This window comes from Aedes aegypti, chromosome 3, assembly GCF_002204515.2.
Source record: "Aedes aegypti strain LVP_AGWG chromosome 3, AaegL5.0 Primary Assembly, whole genome shotgun sequence".
NCBI lineage: Eukaryota > Metazoa > Arthropoda > Insecta > Diptera > Culicidae > Aedes > Aedes aegypti.
In genome coordinates, this window is record NC_035109.1 from 89707281 (window position 1) to 89732617 (window position 25337).

Here is a 25337-nt window from a genome sequence, read left to right on the forward strand (position 1 = left end):
CATCTGTGCCTCCCTTCCAGGTTACAAGTTTCGAATTCATATCCCCACAGATCACGCAGACCTTTTTCATAACCTATATCTATCCATCTTATGTATACTACACAAGCGCTTTTTTTTATTCTCAATTTACTTATATTCTAATTGGAAGCTCATTTCGTCATTGGGCATCACTTGAGCGAGGATCAATTGGAATGTTGTGCTAGAGCACAACGCCTTAATTTACACTATTATTACCTAATCTATTTTTGGATCTGATGCTACGCTGTCTCTTTGCGCTCTCTACTTTTCGCAGGTAGATCGAAGAGCACGCAGAGATGCTTTCTCGGTCCAAGAGCGGTCCATTTGTTCATAGCCGTTGGTCGATTGCCGTGTTAATCCGGGTACAGTTGAGCATTCGCTCGGAGAAGAGTCAGATGTCAGTTCGCTTTCAGACAACCGTGATGTTGGACGAATGGGCTCGTGTTGTTCTTGAGCGGACTGACGAAGTTTTTTTTGTTGAGAGGGCTGGGAATCAAACCGATGACCATCTGCTTATAAAGCGAACGTGTAGCCAACTATGCCACATTGCCTCCCAACCCCATTTTTTGCACCTTTGAATCTCGAGAAATTAATATCCGCAAAACTTTTCCGGTGTCAATTTTGAACGACGAATTTGAAAATTTAAAAAAAATCAATTCCCGTCAAAAACCCAATTGGAATATTTTTCAACTTTTAGTAGATTGCTGTTTACGTTGTAGAAGTGGTTTTTTGAAAACAATATGTTACTTGATCATGAAAAAAAATGTCTTAAGGATTGAAACAGAACTTATGATTAACTCAATATATTTTTTTTATTTTTTTTAAAATTTGAATATATTTTAAATCTTATATTTGAAAGAATGTGAGCTTGACTTTAATTTTACAGCATGACACATATAATTGTCTCATTTTTAAACATACCAATAGATAAGCAGATCTTTGTTCGAATGGTGATTTGCTTTTGAAATCAATAAGTTATTCCCTATACGTGTGCAATTACTGTAAGGAAACGATCGGAAAAATAATTTTTATTTGATCGCTGTATCCAGTTGAGAAGAAACACTATTTTAGTAGGAGCTATACAACATTTTTTTGACTCATTAGGTCACATTTTTTTTGCTTTTCTTGGGCAAAACAACATACTTAGCTTAAAAGTGTGAACATGCCGATGCAAATTTTAGCCAATATATCTTATGAAAGATGCATTCAATTGGTGCACAACTATTTTTAACCTCCAACTTTAAAAAAAGTCCAATAAAATTGATAATAAATTTTCGAGCTGTTCAGTTTAATACCTATAAATAAATGAAAAACAGAAATTAGTACTGTGTCATTTAATTCCACTAGAGTTGTATCCTTTGAAAGATACGAATTTTTCGACCTCAATTGTAAGGCCGTCTTCAGTGTCGTGTACTAGACTCGACTAGACAAGTAATATTGAGTTATATATCCAGATTCTCAGACTCAACCATGTGATCACACTACTAGTTGTTGGGTAAACATAGACAAAAAAGGAAATAGAGGTTATATCAAAAAGGAAATAGAGGTTATATTAAATCTAGACATCTTTGTGAGTTTATTGAAGTTACATTCGTCAAAAAATGCCAAAATGGGAACATTTTGAGTTTGCTGGGTGTTGGATCAATTCAACCGGATGCACTAAAGAATGTATCTACTACCCTTAACTTACATCGTGTTTTATACAATACAAATCTATTCAACAATGCTTCTTGATACAACAAATACAAATACAGATTGTGCTACTTTGCCTGAATGTCGTTTTCCCGAATTCCCCAAACGCCAGTTTTCCGAATAACGCTGTTCCCCTAATGACCCGTTTCCCGGAAAAGTGAACTATGTAACTAGAAGGAACGATATTCATTCAACAGATATTGCCAAAGATGCCAAGGACGGCGAAACTCGGAAGAATCGCCAATCAAATTAAGTAGAGTGCATATCATTCACCGGTTTATTCACCATCTTGCAATAGATAAAGTTATGTTCATTATGAGTGCCAAGCACTTTTCGAGAAAAGGAGGTACTTGGGGAACAGGCATTCGGGGAACTGAAGTTCGAGGAAAAGACATTCATGGAACCGAGATTCGGGGCAAAAGCTCAACCAGAAATACCTGATTTTTCTCTCAGCAAAACGTACACTTTGCGAAGGTGCACTTACAACATTTCGCGTTTTTGAAAAATAAAGGACGGTCTAGAGGTTAGTTAGTGCCAATTTCTACCTAAACCCAAGTCCCATCGAACTGTCCACACTGTTCGGTTGTCCCCTTATAAGAAAATCACCACTCTTTCCGGGAAGCTTCTTACCTGTTGGACCTGTTCCTGTTCGACCCCATTGAGGATCGCCCCGGCCATTTCCGTTTGGAGCAGTTTGATTTTCTGAATCATCTCCTTGATCTCGTACCGGAGAATGCCAAGGAAGCAGAGCTTCAGAAACGCTATCACACAGTAGCCCAGCACGAACAAAATGTCCGCCGTGTGCCGGAGCCAGGATACGATTCGATCGGTGCAGCCCTGCGGAATAGAAGACATAGGGGAAGATGAAGTGAGTTTTGGGATTTCGATCGTGTATCATTGTTTGTCGTGTATCATGCGTCTCCATTACCTACTGGATGGTATAAAACTAGCGATTGTAATTGCGAATGCTCGATGTGGCTCATTGAATAAGAATAAGAAGGACAAGAACAACAAGAAGGACAAGAAGGACAAGAAGGACAAGACGAGCAAGAATACTTTTAATAAATTCTCTTTTCATATTTTTGAGAGGTGCGAACAATTTAATTTTCAATACACTCGCTCTATTCCTCAAAGTATTGACTTTTGTCCCGAGTTGCAACTTTCATTCTCTTCCTGATCAGCAGCTGGTCGCTTCCGGCGCAAATCCAGCAGCAAAAGTGTTCCCAGCCTAAAACGACCAAGTTTCTGCCCGAGCGGAATTCCATCAAATTAATTGAAAATTCCGGCAGAATAAGCATTGTCAATCCCGTTCGCCAGAATTGGGTGCCTCAATAGGAATAGAAATAGAAATAGGAAAACGGGGGACGTGGGAGTTTATCCTCGGTATTCATTTATTCAGTCATTGTCCAAAGCGCTGAACTGCAACTATTGGACGTGAGCCCAAAGAATGGTCGGATGGACCTTGAACATACAGCTAACAGAGTGCACTTTTGTTTGGGCTTCTTCCGGTCCAAGTGCTAACCGGATTTCCACCGGTAGCGACAAATGGCACAATGTAAAGTGGACGGTTGAGCCGAAAATCTGAGCCTCGAACAAGACCGGTAATTGAATCGAACGAAAATGGTTGGATTCTAGCTTGTTTCAGGGTGATTATTCTATTTTTAGGTTGAAGTTGCTTCATGAAAACAGATATTTAGTTTAAGCGGATCAATCTTTGTAGTATGCAATAAAATTTAATGCCAGTAAATACAGTAATTAAACTTGTCCATCAGTATTTTTTTTGAAAATGTCATTTTAAACAGAATGATAATCCACATCGATGGAAATTCAATTTTTGCCAAAGAGCAGTTCGGATTCCACCATGGACATTTGATCACTCATCAACTTTTACGTGTAACAAAATTTATTCGTTCCAACAAATCTGAAGGCTATTCTACTGGTCTTGCTCTTCTAGACATAGAAAAAGCATTCGAAAGTGTTTGTAAGTTGCAGCATTTTGGGACCAATATTATACAATATTTTTACATCTGACTTACCTGAGTTACCTCAGGGATGTTAAAAATCTTTGTTTGCGGATGACACAGGCCTCTCCCCGAAAGGACGAATTCTGCGTGTCATCTGTAGCCGATTGCAAAAAAGTTTGGATACTTTTTCTTCATACTTGTAAAAACGGAAGATTTCTCCTAATGCTTCCAAAACTCAACTAATAATATTTCCACATAAACCAGAAGCCCTTTATTTTTTCTAGTACACTCACCTGTGGATATACCGCTCGACACGTCACGATCGTCCTGACGCCCGCTCCGCTGTCACCTCCCCCTCCCCTACTGCTACTGCTGCGAATCCCCAAACTGCTACTACTGCTGCTTATGGCACTCGTACTTCCACCACTCCCACTGCTACCACTACTACCACCTATACTACTCCCGCTCCCTCCACCACTTCCACTCCCATTGCCACCAATCACGATACTATTGCTACTGCTGCTGGGAGCCGTTATCAGACTCCACACGTCGCTGATATCACTAAGGTTGCGGTTGGTCGTCGTCATTTCGTCCAGCTCCTCGCTCCGGTAGACTACGGCAGACGCCAGCGGCCTTCGCGATATGCTGATCTGCTCAGCAATGTCCGCCGCACAGCACGAATCCGGGTAGGTTCGATTCACCAGATTCGGGAAGTCCTGTGGTGGGAGAAGAGATAAGAGATCGAGCGAATTAGTGCAAAGAAAATGATACTAATTAAATCGGACCTTTTCCCGGTTTCCGCTCGGTGATCTTATCCGAGGGATGTGATTATAAGGCAATCCCCGGATGAGGGTTGAGCGGATTAGTTCATTCGGGAAGACTTTTTTCCCTTGCTATATACAGCTAGTTGGTTCTCCCTCATCATCGTCATGCCGCGTATAATCTGATGTGCAGAATTGAAACTAAGGGCAGGAAGTGAAATTTGATATTTTATCTGGATGTGAATCTCGTGCGAGATGCTTTCCCTATTTTAGTTGGGATGAAGAAAGCGAAAGTGGTAAGGGAAAATCGGTCAACCGGTGGTATTACAATCAATCGAGTGCACAGCATGGCATGATAGGGGCTACTAGAACCGATAAAAGTATTGAAAAACACTGAGCTGATTGTTTTTAAGATTTATATGGTCGGGGATCTGCTAAATCGCACCAAGTACCAAAACAATTATTTTGAAATATTTAACATTAAAGTCCACTCACACGCGAATAGATTGGGAATGACTCTTTTCAAAATTTCATCGCTCATAAATGACTAACAAGGTCCAATAAGCAAGTCAAGGAAGAATATTCAAGAAAATCATCATATATTTTCCATGTAATTGATTTGATTTCAAATTGAAAGGCACTTAGTTCACTCTAGCTGAACATAAATTGAAGAAAATGGGTTTCAGTTCAGTTTGGCTGAATGGGTTTTAAGATTTCCAGCAATACAAGAAAAAAAAAAGAAGACAAATGGTTCGTATCATTGCCATGCATGTCACAAATGTTTATGTACAGTCGCCTCTCCACATCTCGATATCGAAAGGACCATCGAGATAGGGAGAGATCGAGACAAAGAACAAATTTTTATTGAATACTAGATTGAAAACACTCCGTTATAAAAAATTTCGTCTAGCAACCTTTGATTTTGGTCATATCGACATACAGAGAGAAAACTGGGAACGAAAAATCAACAGGAACACATCGAGATATGGAGATATCGAGATAAGGAGGATATCGAGATGTGGAGAGAGAAATTGTATGCAGAATGAAGGGACCTAAGAAATCATCGACATAGGAAGAGATATCGAGATATAGAACATCGAGATGTGGAGAGTCAACTGTACTATGATTGGGAAGGATTTGTAATTGCCCATAGAACTGGCCCACAATTCCAAAACCAATAAATTGGTACAATGCATCCAAAACGTATTCTATCTGTCTTTCTCTTGGTGGATTATCTATTTTAACAGAAATTATGTTAAATCAAGGTCCTCACGCGCTCGAAGATTCGAAAGAGACAATAATGATGTAGATAAAAATGTAACGATCAAAGAAAACCATGAATTTGTTCTATCAGAGCATACCAAGTTACTCGCATTTAGCACACTTTGGCTGAACAAGTTCATGATTCTTTATGTAAGATGGATAGTCCATTTTACGAAACAGTTGATATTGCTATTGGTTTCACACATTACAACACCGCCTCCTCTCAGAATTCCAATAATTTTGATAAGCGATCAGCTGTTCAAAAACGTCTCGTAAAATGGACTATACCAGGAATGACACGAAATTCATCATTTCCGCTGTGCATGTAACAGCTTGTGCTCTATTGTTTAAAAATAGTCACATAAGCTGAAAGTTGATTAATTTTTATGACTGTCTGTTAGGGACAACGTAAAAAATACTAATCGGGTTTCGATTTCGTGTCCTTTGATTGATGGTTTGGCTTGCTACCTCTCGGTCATTTCGAACTGTTGAATTGACAGTTAAAAACTCGAAACAAGTTATGCGCTCTCTGATCAAATAGGCTTGATGACGAAAACGTCATTTTCTGAATAGCTAAAGCGCACCAAGTGCTACAAATTATTCGAAAAACATCAAATTTAAATGTCTTGTCACTTCATTACGGCTCCTGCATGGATTTATCAACATTTTATATAAAAAGCAAAGGCGAGCGTTTAGCGCGTGTTGATACCTTTTGTTCATACAAATACACGATTTTTATATTAATGGTACTTGGTGCGGTGTGGCTGAACAAAATTTCAATGAAAACACATCTGCACCACCGAAACAATATTTTATTTTACATGTCCGTTGGTGTTGATCCTGTATGTTGTCCGAAATGACCACTTTGCAATATTTTAGGACGAATTTGAAAAAATGCCGTTTTGAATCAAAACACTAAATTACCTCCAATGAGATGCTAAGGTTTATGGTTCCATTTGGTTTAATACAATTTCAGTTTTACATATGCCGCCAGAGAAAAAAAATATGAGTTTACACAACGAGGGACGGTTTAAATTATACGATATTTGTAATTTGGAAAGGTTATGAAAATCTGAATCCTCTTGTGTGAATAACTCAATTTCGAAAAAAAGGGCGCTTGGTGCGGTTTGGCAGAACCCCGAGCATATATATGTCCGTCATATTTATTGTTATAGGTACGTGGTATCAGTTATACTATTTTGGAAAATAATCACAATTTTCTCGACCGATTTTCTGATATATTTTTCATCTTTCTTTAAGTATCTAGGCAGACTTTCTTAAAGATTCCTACAATAACGTTTCTACAAGGGTTTCTACAGGAAAGTCTCCAAAGGTTCCTGCATGTAGCCATATAGTTGATGCTCTGTGGACTTTTTTGAGGATTTTTTTTTGAATCCATCCGAAAATATATTAGTAAATTTCTCAAGGAATTTTTACAAACATTTTAACATAAATGTCTCCTACAATTATTATTCTTGGGTTATTATTCGATATCAATCAAGGATTTCTCCAGGGACATTTCGTAAATTTCCTCTAAGAGATCTTCATTGTATTCCAGCATGATTTTCTCTTGGCTAGGCATTTGTATTGGTAGTCTCCCGAAAACTGCTTCAATTCTTTGTCCTGAAACTTTGCCAATTTCCTCTAAGAAATTTAAACTTTTTACCTGTTTTTAAAGATTTCCTGCAGATATTTTTTTATAAATTTGTATTATTTATTATAAGATATAAATCTTTTTCTAAGAGTTCTTTCGCAAAATGTTTTCAGGAATCAGGAATTCTCCAGTTATTTTTCCTTCCTCTTCTCCTGAATAATTTCCGATATTTTAGCAAAAAAACCTTCAGACTTCTTGAGATAGGATGTTTTTTAAGCTTCTTCGAACGATTCCTTTAGGAAACAATTAAGGGTTTCAAGAGTTCGTATTGGAATATGGAAATCCAATCACCAGAAATTGCTTTTGTAATATATCTAAAGGGTGGTAGGTCATTTGGCATAAAGTCGTTTGGCATAAAGCCGTTTGGCATAAGGTCGTTTGGCATAATGGTCATTTGGCATAAAGTCGTTTGGCATAACGGTCGTTTGGCATAATGGCCGTTTGGCATAATAGTCGTTTGGCATAATGAGTCTGAAATCAAGAATTTCTTAAGGTGCCATTCGTTTTGACGTTTCTATTATATCTTTCTGATGATATCAGGCTTGTTTTTGAGTCAATTGATAGAAATTGACACTTTATTCAAAAATCATATGGGCTTGAATAAACTAAAGCATATTAGGAAAGGAATATCGTAAGACAATTTTTGGGGTTTTTAAACCCCTTCTCCCCCCATGGTAAGATTTTTTGTACGAAAATTTAAAATAAATTGTATGGAGCATAAGAAATCTCAGACCCCTCTCCCCCCATCAACGCTTACGTAATTAATGGACAGCCCCTTATTGCCAATAGTATTTTATTATTTATCTAGAAATTACCCTTCTTTTTAATATTCATTCTTCTTTTGAGTTTTTTTTTTGGAGAATAATTCATTGGAATGAATTTAACACAGCAGAATTCGATATATTTAGCACAAATTTCGATATATTTACTTCTCTCAAACATTCTATGTTTTTTCTCTAAATATAATGTAACCATAATTATAGGTATAAGTATAGGTATCAATTTGAAATAAATTTCGCCTTTTTATACATAGGCTGTTTTTTGGAGCTATATGTTATGGATATATTTTTGTTTCCAACTGACAAAAGGGCGGCAATTGATAACATTGATCTGCTCAAGTTATTGATGAAAAGAGACTGCAGTTACTTCGATGCGTTGTGCTATTTTCCTCCGAATGTCGTTTCCTTGAACGCTAGTTTCCCGGATGTCAGTTCCCTGAATATCCCGTTTCCCCAATTAGCCCACTTCCCCGAAAAGTTTTTGGCACTCATAATTGTCGTAACTTTATATATTTCAGGGTGATGAACGAACTTACCATCTAATATGCACCCTTCTTCATTTAATTGGCGGTTCTTTCGAGTTTTACCGTCCGCAGTATTTTTTCCAGCATGTGTATAGCCGAAAATGACGGAATACCTTCTTCTTTTGATTGCTTATCGCTTTTTCTCGTTAACTATCCAGCTACTGAAGACTATTATAGCACCTATTTAAACTGCACCGGGAAACTGGCAATCGGGGAACCGATGATTCTGAACGGAATTTTTGATGTCTTTTCGTTTTATTATGCCGCAATAATTTTAAGCGTCCAATCTTCTATTGGTTTCATCATAAATTTTGCCTTCTTTTAAAAATCAGCTGTTCTTTATATTTATACTGTTTTAAATTTTATTATTTTGTAAAGCTTACCATTAACCATATCTATATTTTGCTGTTTTATAAATTCTTGCTGTTATAATGATAATTACTTTAGAACCTGGAAATATTCAACATATTTTTTTGCAAACACACCTTTCGAGATATACTAAAAAAAACATTTACGAATTTTCCCTTTTTTTGATTATAGACGGTGTTTTTGACGTACACCTCCAAAATTAAAATTATTATGGAATCGTTCAAAAGTTTTGCCACACATATTTTCTTTTAAAAATGTGAGTTCATTTGAGCTATGCTATGGGATGGTTCTTTGTGTTAGAGCGTTAAACATTTTAAACGAAAAATCATCTGCTTTCGTATAAAGGCTATTTTTTTATTATGCTGCAATATTAGATCTTTCAACTAGAGCTTTTAACATTTTGCAAATAAATTTTCCCTTCTTTTATCAAGTAATTTTCATCAAGTGTTACGTCCAAACTGGGACAGAGTTTGATCTGCTGCGAAATATTCTATGACCGTTCCCTTTATTAATAATTGCGAAGTTTCTCTGCCAATTTTATATTTTCGAATATGTATATCGCAACAAGCTCAATGATCACTCAATTTCTTGGGATTTGTGCTAATGTAAGAACCTCGACAACACTGAAGCTCAATGATACTCAATGTTCTTGGGTGTAGAGATAATTATTATCTCGAAGAGATTTTATACCAGACCAGTTACGAGTTTTATTTAGTTATGCTCTCTAATGGCACAACAATTTCTGGCTTGAAAAATTTCTGAACGAACACCAAGCTTATTGAGAACCAACCAAAAATTTTTGCTATGGGCTCGGTGGTATTGATCTCGGTTAAAGCTTCAAAAATGCCGATATTCATTCTAAGTAAATCATTATGCTAATCGACCATTATGCCAAATGACCATTATGCCAAACGGCCATTATGCCAAAAAACCATTATGCCAAACGACTTTATGCCAAACGGCTTTATGCCAAACGACCTTATGCCAAACGACTTTATGCCAAACGGGGTATCATCTAAAGATTTGTCACGATGCTTTCAATAAGGATTTTCCCAAGGGTTTCTGCTAAAATTTCTTCAGGGGTATTCTGAAAATTTCTTCAGTCATTCTTTTAGTGATTTAAAAAAAGGCTGCAGGAATGCTTCGTTTCAACAATTATTTATGAAATCCTTATAAAATTTGTCTTGTGATTTCTGCAAGAAAACTTACTGGAATCCTGATAAGAATTTCAGCAATTTTTTTATGTGTTTTTCTCAGGGATGCCACCAAGAACAGTTTCAGAAGTTTTTTTTAGTTTTTTTTTAGAGTTTACAGTAGTAATTATGTACCAAATTACACCAGGGAGTCATTGAGAGATTTTTCCAAAGATTCCTTCAGGAACCTTCTTTCAAACATTCTTAAAATCCCCAGAAATTCCTGTAACAATTTATGCAAAGATTTCTTCAGGGATATTTTGTAATAGAAATTCCCTAAAGATTCCAATAACTACAGAATTTTTAATCAAGTATGTGTCGCTTAATATAATAGAGTTCTGTTTGATCTTCCGACCTTGACGCTTGCTCCTGCGGGAGCGAGTGACGAGGGCAGGATCAAACATGTCGCGCGTCGGTCGAGTGAAGTGAAAAAGTTCCGCGATCGGTTAGTTCTGTTTGATCTTCGACCTTGACGCTTGCTCCTTGGCAGTGCGTCAAGAAAGCCTGAGCAGTACTCAGTTGTTTTCCCTCTCGGGTCGTGCGCCTATTTTCTCTGAGTGCTTTTATATAACCGAGCAAACGAGTTAAGCTGAAAGTGGATTGTTGCTGCTCAGTCAAGGATGACGGATCAATTGGTGAGCTCGTTTCATGCTACTATTTCTAAACTATAAAATATGTATGCCTGCACATTTGATCGATACAACGGTGGGACGTAAATATGATTTTTCAACAAACTATGAATGGTTCGTCACTGTAAGTGTCGACATAAACTTTAATTCATGAATTATTTATGTTTAACATTTTTTTTTCAAAACACCCCTTTCTTTTTATCTTTATTTTTGTAATAAAAAAAAACTTTGTATAGTTCGACACTACAAGTGTAGACTTGCAAAAGGTATACTTTATTCAACAAAATTTGGATGGTTCGCCACTGTCGGCATAAGAATAAGAGTGTTCCCAATCGAGTTTTTTGTTTCTTTTCAAATAAGTAAAATATAATAACACATACTTTCGTCCTGATCCTAACAGCTGTAGGAATGTTACATTTAGGTATTTGTTCAACAAACTTTGAATGGTTCGTCACCTCAAGTGTCGGCATAATTTTCCTCTACATAGAAATTGTTCATATCAAATGAAAATATTATATTTATATGTAAGTAATTTTATATCTCACAAATAATTATTTATCATGATCTAATCGCTTATCAAAGTGAATCCTGTGACCCAACGATCCTCCCCATTAACAAACATCCCTCCCAGTAACCTTTGTGGAGATGCAGAGGCAAACACGGTCTCCAAATAGCAAAGATTACACACTAACATTCCTTCCCTCAATCTCACCTGACTGCAAGGACGTGGCCGGCGCCGTTATTGACCTTGTATAAATAGAGGCACTGAATTATGCACGCTGAAGAAGATTATGGCCAATCCCAGCCGAACTTCTAGTTGATTCTTTGTGCATTTTCACTGAATTCGGTCAATCAATTGATATGTGTAGTCAGTCTAAGCTAAGCTAAGCTAAGCTAAGGTATGTGTCGCTAAATATAATATTATTTTTTAATTTAAGCAATTTTTAATTTATATGGGTTGAACTTTTGCCCCACTATAGAGCAGTTTCCAAGCATTTATGCAAAAAATATAAACACTTCAAACCATTCTTAGGGTAGGCCTCGAAACGCCCTTACATAAAATAACGATGTATTTATATTTATTTCCATGCAATAAAAGTTCGACCAAAAATTACAATTTTCACTTCTAAAACCAACAAATAGCCATAACATTTCCAATCCTCAACCGATTTTTGTAATATGAAATGAAAGTCTCTTACTTGCATAGCATTTAAAAAACTATGACATTCATAACTTATTTTTTTAAATGAGCTAGAAATCTTTGAAACAAACTTTTATCCCACGTTATTCTATGGGCCACCTTGGTGTATATTATGCACCCTGTTCGACGTGATACAAAGAGCACTTCAAGTAGTTGATTCGGATTTCTAGTTATCTTGCTGATAATGTATAAATGTTTTCGACAGGATGTCAACTTAGGGGCTTCTCGGACAAAATGCAACCATGTGCCGAAATGAATAACGTGTAAGGGAAATTGAAATAATATGAACCTTTGAAGCAAAACGACCCAATTTTTCATAAGGAATTTACAGCTAGTATGTCCGTGGTATAATTTGACAAGAAAAACTCCACGATTTTTTTTTAAATGTTTATAGAAACTCTAAAATGTCGTTTTGTCCCTGTGTGCATATTACCCTAGATATTCCGATGCGATATTCGTCGAACGGCTGATTCGTTTGATCGCTGTTCGTAAAAAGGAATACAAGCGTTGCCTCTTATATTCATGTAGAAGGTTGATAGGGTTGAAGCGTATTTCGTGAATCTAATGCAATGTGACTGTATCTAATGAGCGGTTCCACGCGAAATCGTCCATAAAATGCTGAAATCTGACATGTACCATTCCGATTTGGATGAAACTGCGCAGATGTATTTGGTAACGGTTGATTAACATTCGACGTTGCAGGTTGGTCCTCACGATTGTTGACTTGCGAATTAAAACGATCCTGTGATGATAACGGTTGATTCGCACTCGACGTTGCAGGTTGGTCCTCACGATTGTTGATTTGCGAATTAAAACGATACACAGACACACGGCATGAGCCGCAAATCTTCAACGACGTATTAAGAGGAACTTCACATTGCATGGCAACTAGTTTTTGAATCATTTCTTCGGTTAAAAAACGTTTCGATGATGAACATTTTTTGTTACTCTTCGGGAACGGTCTACAGCACTTGTACACTTTTGTGAGATCCATTTTGCTCTAATATTGAACGTTAACTGTTTATCTGTTTAACTGTTAATCGCTTCTATATGCTATAACTAGGTACCTAGTGTAGGGAATATTTGTAAATTTGTACGGTCATGATTTGCCAGCATGGCCAGGTATGCGTATGCTTGTACGGGTAAGCAAAATGGGAAGTACTTCGAGTAAGAGAAAATTGAGATTGGGTAGATAGAAAAGTTCGAAAGAATCCGCTATAAAAGGCAGGGAACGATCAGGCTCTGGGCATTCTTTTGTAGACTGTGGTCGAGATGTGACGTTCGGTCACGACACCTAGATAGGAAACGCATATAAAAAATCTAGTTCAAGCACTAAGAGAACAAAGAATTCGAAGAAGTATGTATGTATCGCTATGTACCCGCTAGTGTTTGAGAATGTGCCCCGAGCGCTTGATCAACCATTGTTTTCATTGCCTTGGTTTGTTTGACGGATCTTTTTGGAGGGATTGGTGGCGGCTAATAATATTGTTACATATTGTTATTGTTACTTCTCAACAATTCGTTTATTTGTGTAAGTGTCAAAAATAAAGTCGAATCATATTGCAGCATCAAAACGCCTTTTCTATAACCAGAAATTGAATTTTCAGAAATACACCAAAAGTTGCCCTTAGAAAAAATTTTTTATTTTGAATTGCATCATGTTGAAACTGCCCTTAAAACATGGGATATTAATGTGGAAAAAGATAAACGTAACATTGTTGGTGGAGCATCTGGAGTAATTTATGAAACGGGCGTATTTTCTTAAGTTTTATGATATTAATATAATTGAATCCTAAATATCTTGAAAACGGCTAGTTTTAGGAAGGTCATTGTTATAAGCATTTTGAATTGTTTTTGGGTGAAGAATCATATTACAGCATCAAAATGTCTTTTCTACGGCCAGAAATTGAATTTTCAGAAATGCACCAAAAGTTGCTCTTAGAAAAACTTTTTTATTTTAGATTGCACCATGTTGAAACTGTGCTTAAAACATCTGGTTTTACATTGAAATTTTACAGAAAAAAATTGAAAAAAATCGAAGATACCTATTTTTTGCAATTTGTGTTTTAAGGTTTAATTTCAATTTTTTATGAAAATAAAAGTATTTTTTTTTTCAATGTATATTTTTTTTACAAAGCCTATTTGATTGTCTACCATCCCTCCTCAGACACTTTTTATCTATACCAAACGGTTTTTGAGGTATATTTTTTTTAAATGGTGATGCTAAAAATACTTACGCCATTATCAGAAGTTACTCTTTATTTTAAATGGTCTCTCCACCAGTGGAAAAAACTTATTCTATTATATCGAAACTATGTGCAAAATTCCATTTGAATTCAAGGTAGTCGAGTTTCATCGTTTACCGATTTGGCGTGGAACCGCTCTAATAGAGCATGTTAAAACGTGTACTTATGGTACCGCTTACCCGAGCAAAGTTGAATAGCAAAATGATAACAAGCCTTGTTACCTGGTTATGCGATTTTGGAAAAAAAACTTTCCTTTTTAGTTTGGTTTAATGTTATTCTCTCAAAAATTCATACTCACAAATGAATTAATTTATCTTCATTTATTATTTTCCTCCACTGGAATTTGAATGAATGATTTTAAAAGCAACACAGCGTTCCGATAGATTCTTCTAGAGAATTCTGTAGTTTTCACGGACATTTGGAGAATTAATAAAGCAAACCAATCTAGAAAAGAACATTGTTTTTTTCTTAGCATTGGTGTGAGTTTCAATCTCCCAAAATAATACAAACAATTTTTATGTCTACACTCATCAGCATTTAAACTTGTATCAAAGTGAACGATGCAATAGGCAGTGCAGATGTTGATATTTTTCCAATTAAACATTTTTAGTATCCCTTAGGTGGTGCAACAAATGAATTTATGTGAAATTATACAAAAATTGTATTCCAAAATTTTGTTAAATTTTACATTATTTTAACTAGTATTCATACAAGTATCTCGTAAAGGGTGTTTGTATGAAGTTTCCCATCCTTTTCCTCCGTCTTCTATTATTCCCTTCTTTTTACCTAATTTCCTGTTCCATCGTGTAAGTGATGATTTGGCTGTGAAATACGAGGCACAATTCTCCCATTTGCAAGGGAACGTGCCGCTGGAGCCGTCTTTCTGATACCTGATCCCAAAACTATCGTATCGTCAACGAGATCCTTCTACATATCGTTCATATGACATTAAGAATTAAAACGAACGTTTTTGTACAAAACTAAATAATCATAGCAGATAGTTGAATCATTCGTTTGGATCAGCTCAACATTCAAACATTCTTAGCTACGGTAGCTGATAGTTTCATTTAATAGAAAGTAAACTTGAAGTTCCATACTGCAGACTTAAAATTATAAATTTGTTGAAAAGTATTATACAAGTATGTTTATTTTTTCGAACTTCACTATTTTCTAAATAATGTTAATCAATGACAAACGTGCATAAACATCACAGTGGATTATCTGCTTTGCTCATGTCCACAGTTGATTAACTGAAGTTTTCTCATTTAATTTTGTATGGAGAAAGGCATCTAACTTCAAATATTTTCTGAATGGAAGCTATAATCAAAAAAATATTTTGCAGTCGTGATAGCCATCATCATTACGCACAACCGGTTCCAGATATTTTTTTTTTCGAAAATAGCACCCAATTTTGAGAAATAATTTGTTACAAATTTCGCCATACAAATCTTTTCCGCGTTAACTTTTATCGATTTTTCGTGCATAGACACTAATGCATGCGCGCTACAATGTGGCGAGTAGCGTTACAAGCCATGCATGTAACCCATTATGTGAGCTACAAATGCTCAAAGTTTAAGAATGTGGGAATAATGTCAAAAGAAGCCCTGTTTGACGGTAATTATTATTTTCAATTTGTCTGAGGTGAATGAATTGGCTAATCAAGTTTAAAGCCTCATAAATGAATAAAAAAAAAAAAGATTTTTTTGTTGCTGGTCAGAATGCATTACGTTTTCGGACATAACATACCACAACTTTAAGATGTGACGCATCTAAGCATTGTGGCATGATGCGATGTGAAGTATTAGGAGTTACGGCTGAAGCATCAAACTAGTATTCGACATAACTTCAGTTTTGAAGTGGTAGTTGTGCGATGTCAACTTCGGCGAGCCAAAAGTTCACAAGGTTGCCGAAAAAGACGTCATGGCTGGTAAGCTGCGCACATTTTTTTTAGCAGGCTTGTCGTTACTATAAACTGATCGTTTTTTTATATCTTTTTCGTGACTAATACAAGCAAACACATACTTAGAACCATACCTGGACCTGTTCTATAGGACATTGGGATGTGCTACAACAAAAAGCAAGATACACCTGATTTGGCACGGGGGAAGCGTACTGTGCAAAAAAAGTTTTCAGTTCAAAACTTCGTGCAAAAAAAGTAACAGCATTTCTCGACGTTTCATGCAAAAATGAGGTTTTGGCGTAAAAAAAAATGTATGAAAACTTTTTTTGCACGGCCGTGTAAAAAAAATCCGTGCAAAAACAGAATCGAATGTACACCATCAATTTTTAAAGTTAATGTTATTAATAGAAAAAACACGAATTTCTGTGCATTGTTTCGCTGAAAAAGACTTCAAATGACAAAGTTTGTCACGAAACAATCGTTCTGCCCCGACAAATAGAGTGCGCGTTGCTCCATCCAAAAGTTCAGCAGAAAATATAAAAATATTTGTTTGTTTGGAAAAATATTGTGATTCTCGTTATCAAAGTCGTGCCCATATTTTCTGGAACACCCTATATTTTCTCATCCTAGTTTTTCCTTATGAGACAATTATACTTTGCTCATAAAAGTGCTGCTTTCTTCAAAATGATTTTCTGTAGCATATCTATTCGTTGAATTTTGATTATGGAAAACCTAAATTTGTACTGCCCACGCCGCTGACAATTAATATAAGCACATCTTTTCCGCTCCGGCAGTAATATCGGCCAAGTCGTCCCTTGGCTTGGATCCGCTTTCAGCTCAGGCACTTTACTCGCAGTTTCTCATGTGCCCAGCCCAGGCCCATCATCGCTGAAATGCGCCCCATGGGGCAGCTAGCACATAGATACGAATCGCTTTCCTTACCGTTTCTGATGGCTGGTTGCTTGGTTAGAAGCTGAACGCGCAACCGTTCAGACGAAGACAAAGGCACGCGAGCTTCATGGGAGGGGAAGTAGAGCTTTTAAAAATTATAATCGCCTTCGGTGCTTATGTGACAGCCTTGGACAAGCTGTCGCGTGCACAAAAAAGTTGTATTTTTCAAGCGCGGTGGTATTTATTTTGCACTAATTAGGTTATTATTTTATTTTACTGGTGGAAACTGTAGTCACTTTTGAGTGAACATCCATGCAGGCAAAGGCTGCCTCGAATAACATTTTAGGCTTTATCGTGGTTTAAAGCTAATTTGAAGTCGAAAATTGGCCTTTTGAATCATAATTTCGCTGGGAAAATGGTTTCAGTCAAAATGTAATATCATGAAGAAGAAAACGGATTTCTTCTATGTTTGATTGCTGAATGGGAAAGTAATCGGATCCCTTTGGACTGTTTCTGCACTCTAAAAAACATACGCTCATATTGCGTTAAACTTACACATGGCCGGATAATTCGTTTCAAGATCAAAAGCTCATTCTTAACACAATGTTTCGATTTTCCGTTAATAAGTGGATATGGCCATTTTAAGACAAAGGCTTTCGTCATCCCTGAGGTAACATAGGTAAGTCAGATGTGAAAATGTTGTATAATATTGGTCCCAAAATGCTGCCTTGAGGAATACCAGCTCTTACAAGATTTTTTTCACACTTGGAGTTCTGATAATTAATCTGAGAAGACTTTGGAATATTCTAACAATGTATGTTGGAAAATTGAAGTTTTTTGATTATACAATCAAGCTTTTATGCCAAACACTATCGAATGCTTTTTCTATGTCCAAAAGAACAAGACCAGGATTGAATTACAACACAAAAATGTGTAATTTTACTACAAAAAGTGTGTAACTTCAACACATCTTCAGTGTAACAAAGCTTAAGCGTGCGGTCGCGGGGGGTAAATCTAGCATGCCAGAGTCTGAGTGGGTGCCTGTTGATGGAGCAATGAGAAAGTAATTACACCAGATTAAATTGCATTCAGCGACGATGACGACGATAGCGTGTGCTGCAACAAACACGGGGGCTAGAAGCATGCTGCCGCTGCTATTGCTGCTACTGCTGTTGATTAGATGGTGGGAATCGCACCAAATGTAAGAGCCATGCCGAGCCGCGCCTTTAATTCATGGTAAATAATACTTATACCATGCTGTTCAATATCTATGGTTTATCTATACAGACTCGGCTGAACGATGCAATGCAAGTGCAATCAACTTTCTTTTGATCGTTCCTTGGGGGAGTACAAATGTTGTGCGAGTGACTATCAAAGATTTATATATTTGCTATAATCAATTTCACACTAAAAATAACTTAGGTATTGGTTTTGCGGTGAGTGTTCTCGGAAAATGGGTTTTACGTTGGTGAGCTATCAAGGATGTTATTGATTATTATCGAATGAAGCCGTTATCCTTGGGCGTGGTATTGAAAGCGAATACCTAGGTGATAATTTGTATGGCTCAATATACCATAGAAGGGTATTCTATAGGATCCCATGGGGGATTCTCTGGATTACAAAAGGTGTTTTATGTGCTTTTAGGGATTAATGTTTGCCGTTTTTAAAAGCTTCGAGATGCTTCCACATCATCACTAGCGGTTTCGAAGTATTTTTTGAAGACCCTCGAATGGTTTTTGAAAGATTCCATAGGTCCTCAGGGAATCTCGAAAAGGTTTTGAAAGAAGTTCTGAAGAAGTTTGCCGTGGACATTTTACTTTACATTTACATGTGGACATTTTACTTCATGGATGGATTTAGAACCCCTTGGGAAGTCTCGGGAAACTCTAAGGAAACTACGAAAATATTGAAAATAGCTTCGGAAGACCTTCCACTCTCTGAAAATATCTTTTTGACCCTTTTAAAACACCTTTGAAATCCCTAGAAATTACTGGAATTCCTTACAAACCTATGGGAATCCACGAAAAAGCTGTGGATACCTCTGAAACCTACTAGGAATCTAACTAATCCCCTAGGAACTCCTGTAAAAGTCTTTGAAACTTCTTGGAAAGTATTAAAAACCTATTGGGATTGAGAACTCGCGAGAAACATTTTAGCACCTCAAAAAACTTTGTAAATTTATGCAAAATCGCTGAGAGCTCCTCAAACAATCAACTTCTTAGTTGCTACTCTGCGATAAATCAGGATAGTGATATTGCACAGAGAACCCACTACAGAAAAAAAGTTCACGTTTTGTGAAGATGGGTGCTTGGGTTTTGGCTTCTTACCATCTTGAATGTACTTAATATTTCTAGATTAATGACGGATTAATGTTTGAAAATAGAACCTCCCATATCTTTCTTATCATCCTTGCCATAAAAGAGTGTTGTGTGAACATTTCAGCTGTGATTTCTAGGTGGTGATTTAAAGGTGGCCCAGAGACGATGTAGGTTTATATGGAAATTACTGTGGAGAAATTTCGAAAAATGTTTAGTACTGTAATGTAAACACAAACTTATTATCCCATCTTAAAAACTATTTTTTTAAATCTTAATGCAGGATGTTGCTGAAGAAACAAATTCCTTTTGAGCTAGTTTTGTTTGGAACTTTTGTAGATGTTTGCATGGCTATAATCCCATATAAAGCTAAATAATAGCAAATAAACTCATGAATATCTCTCCTCCTATCCATCGGATTGAATTGTTCTCTTCAGCAAATTTCTTTATAATGCTATGAACAATGAGTTTTCTCTATGGGATGATAAATTTATATTTACATTCCAGTACAAAAAGTGTTTAGAACATTTTTCAAAATTTCTCTATAGAAATTTCCATAAAAACCTACATCGTCTTTGAGCCACCTTTAAATCATCGCCTAGAAAGCTGAAAATTTCACAGTACACTATTTTTATGCAAAGGATGGTAAGGAAGATATGGGATATTGGTTTTTAAATTTTGAACAGCCCTAATGAGGTATTCTACCGATCCATTGTGGTAATTCATTAATTGACTCTTTATTATGGGGAAATTCAGCCCGAGGCAGGTTCATTTCCGATCACTGTGGTAAGCGAAGGATAGAATTAATGAAGTTTGATATCATACTATCAAGGATGGCGTAGTGATATAGGGAAAGATAGCTGGTAGGAAGAATGTTACAAATATGAGAAAGGGACGGGCCTGGGATTGAACCCACGATCTCCTGCTTGGGAAGCAGAAGCGATAGCCATTAGACTACCTAACCCGCCACTTCTTGAAATCCTTGAAAAACCTAGAAACTCCTATACAGGCTCAATTCCCACTAGGACAGAGCCTGATTCTCAGCGCAGTGTACAATGAGCACTTCCATTCGTATATCGTGGGGCAGGTAAACGATGATACTCTATAATAATGGAAGTCGAGGAAATTCCCATTATGAGCTTCCATTCTATCCTAGATCAATCGGGAATCATACCCAGAAATGCTTTGATTTGAAGCCGCAAACGTTAGGAAGGTTTCTTAACCACTTAAGCCTCTGAAAACTCCTGGTTTCCCTCAAAAACCCATGGTAATCCCTCTGAGATCTCCCTGAGAACCTCTAGGAATCTCCCGACGAGCAACTCTAGAAACGCTTTGAAAACTGTTGGCAACCACAGAGATTTCTATAAAAAAAAACTCCATGGGAATTATTTTGAATGCTTTGAAAACCTCTTAAATGTACTAGGAATCCTGGTAGCCTCTGAGAATTTCCTGAGAAATACTGGCAATGCCTTTGAAACTGCTACTTGAGAACTTCCGGTTTGCCAGAGAACCCTTTAAGCCGCTTGAAAACTTATAAGACCCCTTGAAATTCCATGACAGCTCCTCGAAAATCCTTGGGAATCCAGAAGAATGTTTTGAAAACAGCTGGAAGCCTTTTTCGGCAAATTATTTTGAATGGTAATTTGACCAATGTTTTGCTGTATTTGGTAGCCTCCTTCTAGGCGTATCATCAGGTAGTTGCCGCAGCAAGACATTTTTGTGCGATTTCACACAGGACATGGGAACCGTTTGTGACGATCTGAAAACACTTTGGTTTACCCTGGGAACCATTCGAGGATTAATGAACACCCGGGACCTCTTTGGAAACTCTTTGAGGGCTGGAAACTCTTCATTGCAAACCTTTTTAAATGCTTGGAGGATTAATGAACACCCGGGACCTCTTTGGAAACTCTTTGAGGGCTGGAAACTCTTCGTTGCAAACCTTCTTAAATGCTTGGAGTAACCATATCGATGTGTTGAGATTGAACGGCAAGTTCTTCAACTACAGCTTGATAAGCATACCCAGACAACCAAAATGTACGCATAACGAAATCACCTGGAGGCTTTGTATGTGCAAAATTTCACTTATAAGATGTCGCGAAAAGGCCTTCTACGTACAAAAGTGGAGGCGATATGCGTGCATATATTATGTGATGATTAATAACATACAATGCGAGTGTATAAATATTCTCCCGAACTAACCTGTTATCTTTTGCGACTTAACTTATGATAACAAATGTTGATTTGACAGTTGCTACGGATTGATTCGACTTACTTTGTACGAGTGTACGGGACGAAACAAAATGTACAAATGAACTCAGGAAAAAAGAGTTTTATGCGAGGAAACTCATCAATTTGACGAGTTTGTACACGGTGTTTTGCGGGTTTGATGTAATTAATATGAATAAACGAGTTATAACGTAAACTTTCATGCGATTTCTGGTTGTCGAGGTATATGAGCCTACGAACGATAAGCCCAATGACATGAGCCTTTATAACGCCTACGGGGAGTACCAAAATAATATCGTCTTGGATCATTAGCTCGTTGTAGCTAAAATTTGGGCGCGATTATTCAGCGTCACGAGTACCAGAAACTACAAAGCGCTGTGCTTCAATATCCAACGCTTGTCGATGAATGGGGTAGATGCACAGTATCGCTAGACTGCTAGACGAGTGTTTGGGAAAAATCAACGTTTCAGGAAATGTCAACAGACTGTGTGACCCTATCCACAAAGCATGAAGTCAATGACGAAGACGAAGCAACTGGTTCGATGAAGAGTGCTAGAGAGTGACAAGCGTGAAGAATGTCGACAGAAGCCGTATGCTTGTGGTTGGTATCCGACAAAACAGAGACCGGTACAAGGCAGCGAGAGCCAACGAAAAGCGAATCCATGGTCAATGGCACGCGGCACAATATCGTAACAGTGTCTGCCATGTGCAATGATCGAGAAGGAAATTTACTGACTGATCAAACGGCGGTGGCGCCATGTGGAAGAAGCACTTCAAGAGGTTGTTCAATGGTGAAAATGGAAATGTACCGAGAAATAGGATGAACATTAATGATGATGATCAAGCTGTGGTTAAAAATGCTACCAGCGAGCTGAAGAACTGTAAGGCTTTCGGGAAGAACGAGATCCCGATCGAGCTTCTCAAGCACGAAAAATGACGACATTTCCCGCGAAGCGTGGTCGTTGAAATAGACAGATCTGAAAGCCTTCGGTGTTTTCAAGCGTAAGCACTGAACTCGGTGGGAAACTTGAAAATGGTGTGTGGCGCAGACTCATGAATCAAGAGTTATATCAAGTGTATAAAGATGCGAATGTTATTAGGCATGTCAAATAAGGCAGACTTCATTGGGCTGGTCATTTAGTGCGAATGTTGGAAGAAAGAATTGCGAAAATAATATTCAGCAGGAAACCAGATAGAGGTCAGCGACTTCGTGGAAGACCACGAATACGCTGGCTGTTAGCGGCAGAACGTTCGGAGCAACTGGAGAAGTATTGCCCAAGACCGACGAAGATGGAGCTATTCAATACGCCCGGCAATTACACTACGCTGTAGCCTTCAAGGTACAAGGTACAATGTAGGCAATTTGAATGATGTACTTTAAGGTGTACAAATTACAATGAATCTAAAAAGATTTAGCTATCTCTTGCGACTTTTACCGATAGTCCGGATATTCCGCAATCTGTTCTCTTTTCTCAGTGCCCGGTTAGATCTACAGTGGGATTCCGTTTTTGGCATGCTACATTTTTGACATCACCCGATTTTGGCAACAAATGGATCCGTATTTGACAACATTTTTAAATATAATTAAAATTTAATTTTTTTGAAATTCTTTTGCGTCAATCGTTTTAGTTAGGGAAAGTGTACCAGTTATGGCCATAGTGGTTCCCTATTTCGCCATATGTGTTTTTTCGAAAACTTTCACATTTTAAATATTTTTGAATGTATTAACATCAAGATATATTTTATATCGTACTACTTAAACACACAGAACGATTAAAAATTTGAAAATAATCAAATTTTCGCGTATGGCGAAACAGGGAACCATTATGGCCATAACTGGTACACGTACCCTATTTGAAAAAAAAAATGGCCTAAAAAAAGGCACGGACACCGTCTTCAGCCATTTAGATGCACAGACTGTAACTTAACACTAGACAACGGACAAGCATGCTCCAGTGGCACAGCCACGAAACATTTCTGATGAAAAGTTTCAATGGCTGAAGCGGGAATCGAACCACACCCCATGACACGATGCGCTCACTGCCTGACGACACTAAACGCTCGGCCACGAAGCCCACAACCGCATTTCAGAGCTCAATTTTCACCGATATTCCCCAAAATCTCATCAGCTTCTATGAGTACACTATGCGCTTATTAAATTATAGATGGTCGTGTGGTCACAACGTTTCATGAAGTCATTAATCTCTATGAGTATCTCAACTATAGTTGCAGCATCTTTTTCAGCCAGTCACGCTCTATGACCAGCCCACATGAGTATACCGATAGGCGATTCAGTTAACCTTTACGATACCGACCTCCGACGAGGCATTTTCAAATAGCTGCCATTTTGACAATTTCTATTCGATTTTTTTTTTGAAATCACCCTCAGTTAACTTTAAAAAGATATCAGTTATTTGTCATAAATGGACAATGCTGAATTCGGAACCATGCCGGAGGTATTCCGAGTTGTACTGGGGTCACAAGGGTGCCAAATTCGGGAAATGTGTTTTTTTTTTTATTTATTTCAGTTCCAACACTGAAGTTTTTATGTAAAACGTGAGGCAATGATCAATTGTCATCATTTCAACATAATTTGAATAAGTTGACCGTTCTGGAACATCGTAGATTGGGGACATTTCCGTTTAATGTACAAAACATACCGTGCGACATCTCAATCTTCATGAATTCGGGAGAACATGTCAATAAAAGAAGAAAAACCTCGGTACAAATAAATGTCGATGTCCAAATCTCCTGGCACAGGTTCCACGAGGGCCTCTTTAGGGACATTTCCGTTTTATGTCCAAAACATACCTTTCTGGCGTTACGTCCCCACTGGGACAGAGCCTGCTTCTCAGCTTAGTGTTCTTATGAGCACTTCAACAGTTATTAACTGAGAGCTTACTATGCCAATGACCATTTTTGCATGCGTATATCGTGTGGCAGGTACGAAGATACTCTATGCCCTGGGAAGTCGAGAAAATTTCCAACCCGAAAAGATCCTCGACCGGTGGGATTCGAACCCACGACCCTGAGCTTGGTCTTGCTGAATAGCTGCGTGTTTACCGCTACGGCTATCTGGGCCCCCGTGGGACGTCTCAATCTTCTTGAATTCGAAAGAACATGTCAATAAAAGAAAGACAAACCAAATATCAATAGATTGGGCCACTCCAGAGCACCTGACACAGGTTCCACCAGGGCATCTCTGAGGACATTTCCGTTTTTAGTCGGAAACATACCGCGTCACATTTCAATCTTCTTGAATTCGAGAGAACTTGTCAATAAAAGATGATAAAACTCGGGACGAATAGATGTGGCCACTCCAGATCCCCTGGCACAGGTTCCACGAGGGCCTCTTTGAGGACATTTCCGTTTTTTGTCGGAAACATACCGTGTAACGTCTCAATATTCAACAAACAAAACAAAATAAAAAAACAAACAAAATCGGTACGAAAAGATGTGGCCACTCCAGATCTCCAGGCACAGGTTCCGCAAGAGCTTCTTGGGGAACATTTGCGTTCAATGTCCAAAAACAAATATCGTTCGACATCTCAATCTTCATGAATTTTAAAAAATTTGACAATAAATGAAAAATAACACGGTAATAAAAGATTTGGCCACTTCAGAGCTTCTGGCACAGGTTTTACGAGGGCTTCTCCAATATATCCAACACAAACCGTGTGACGTGTCAATCTTCGTGAATTCGAAAGAA

At 37.6% G+C, this 25337-nt stretch overlaps 1 protein-coding gene across 3 annotated transcripts in view; it reads right to left on the minus strand.

Moving 5' to 3' along the window:
• LOC110677676 overlaps window positions 1-25337 on the minus strand; it is a 258589-nt gene that overhangs the window by 14967 nt on the left and 218285 nt on the right. For all 3 annotated transcript variants that reach the window (XM_021848674.1, XM_021848673.1, XM_021848672.1), the window contains exons 10-11: window positions 3968-4390; window positions 2341-2547 (exon numbers count right to left, since the gene is read on the minus strand). In XM_021848674.1, coding sequence (XP_021704366.1) covers window positions 2341-2547; window positions 3968-4390 — 630 coding nt within the window. The remainder of the gene's footprint in view (window positions 1-2340; window positions 2548-3967; window positions 4391-25337) is intronic.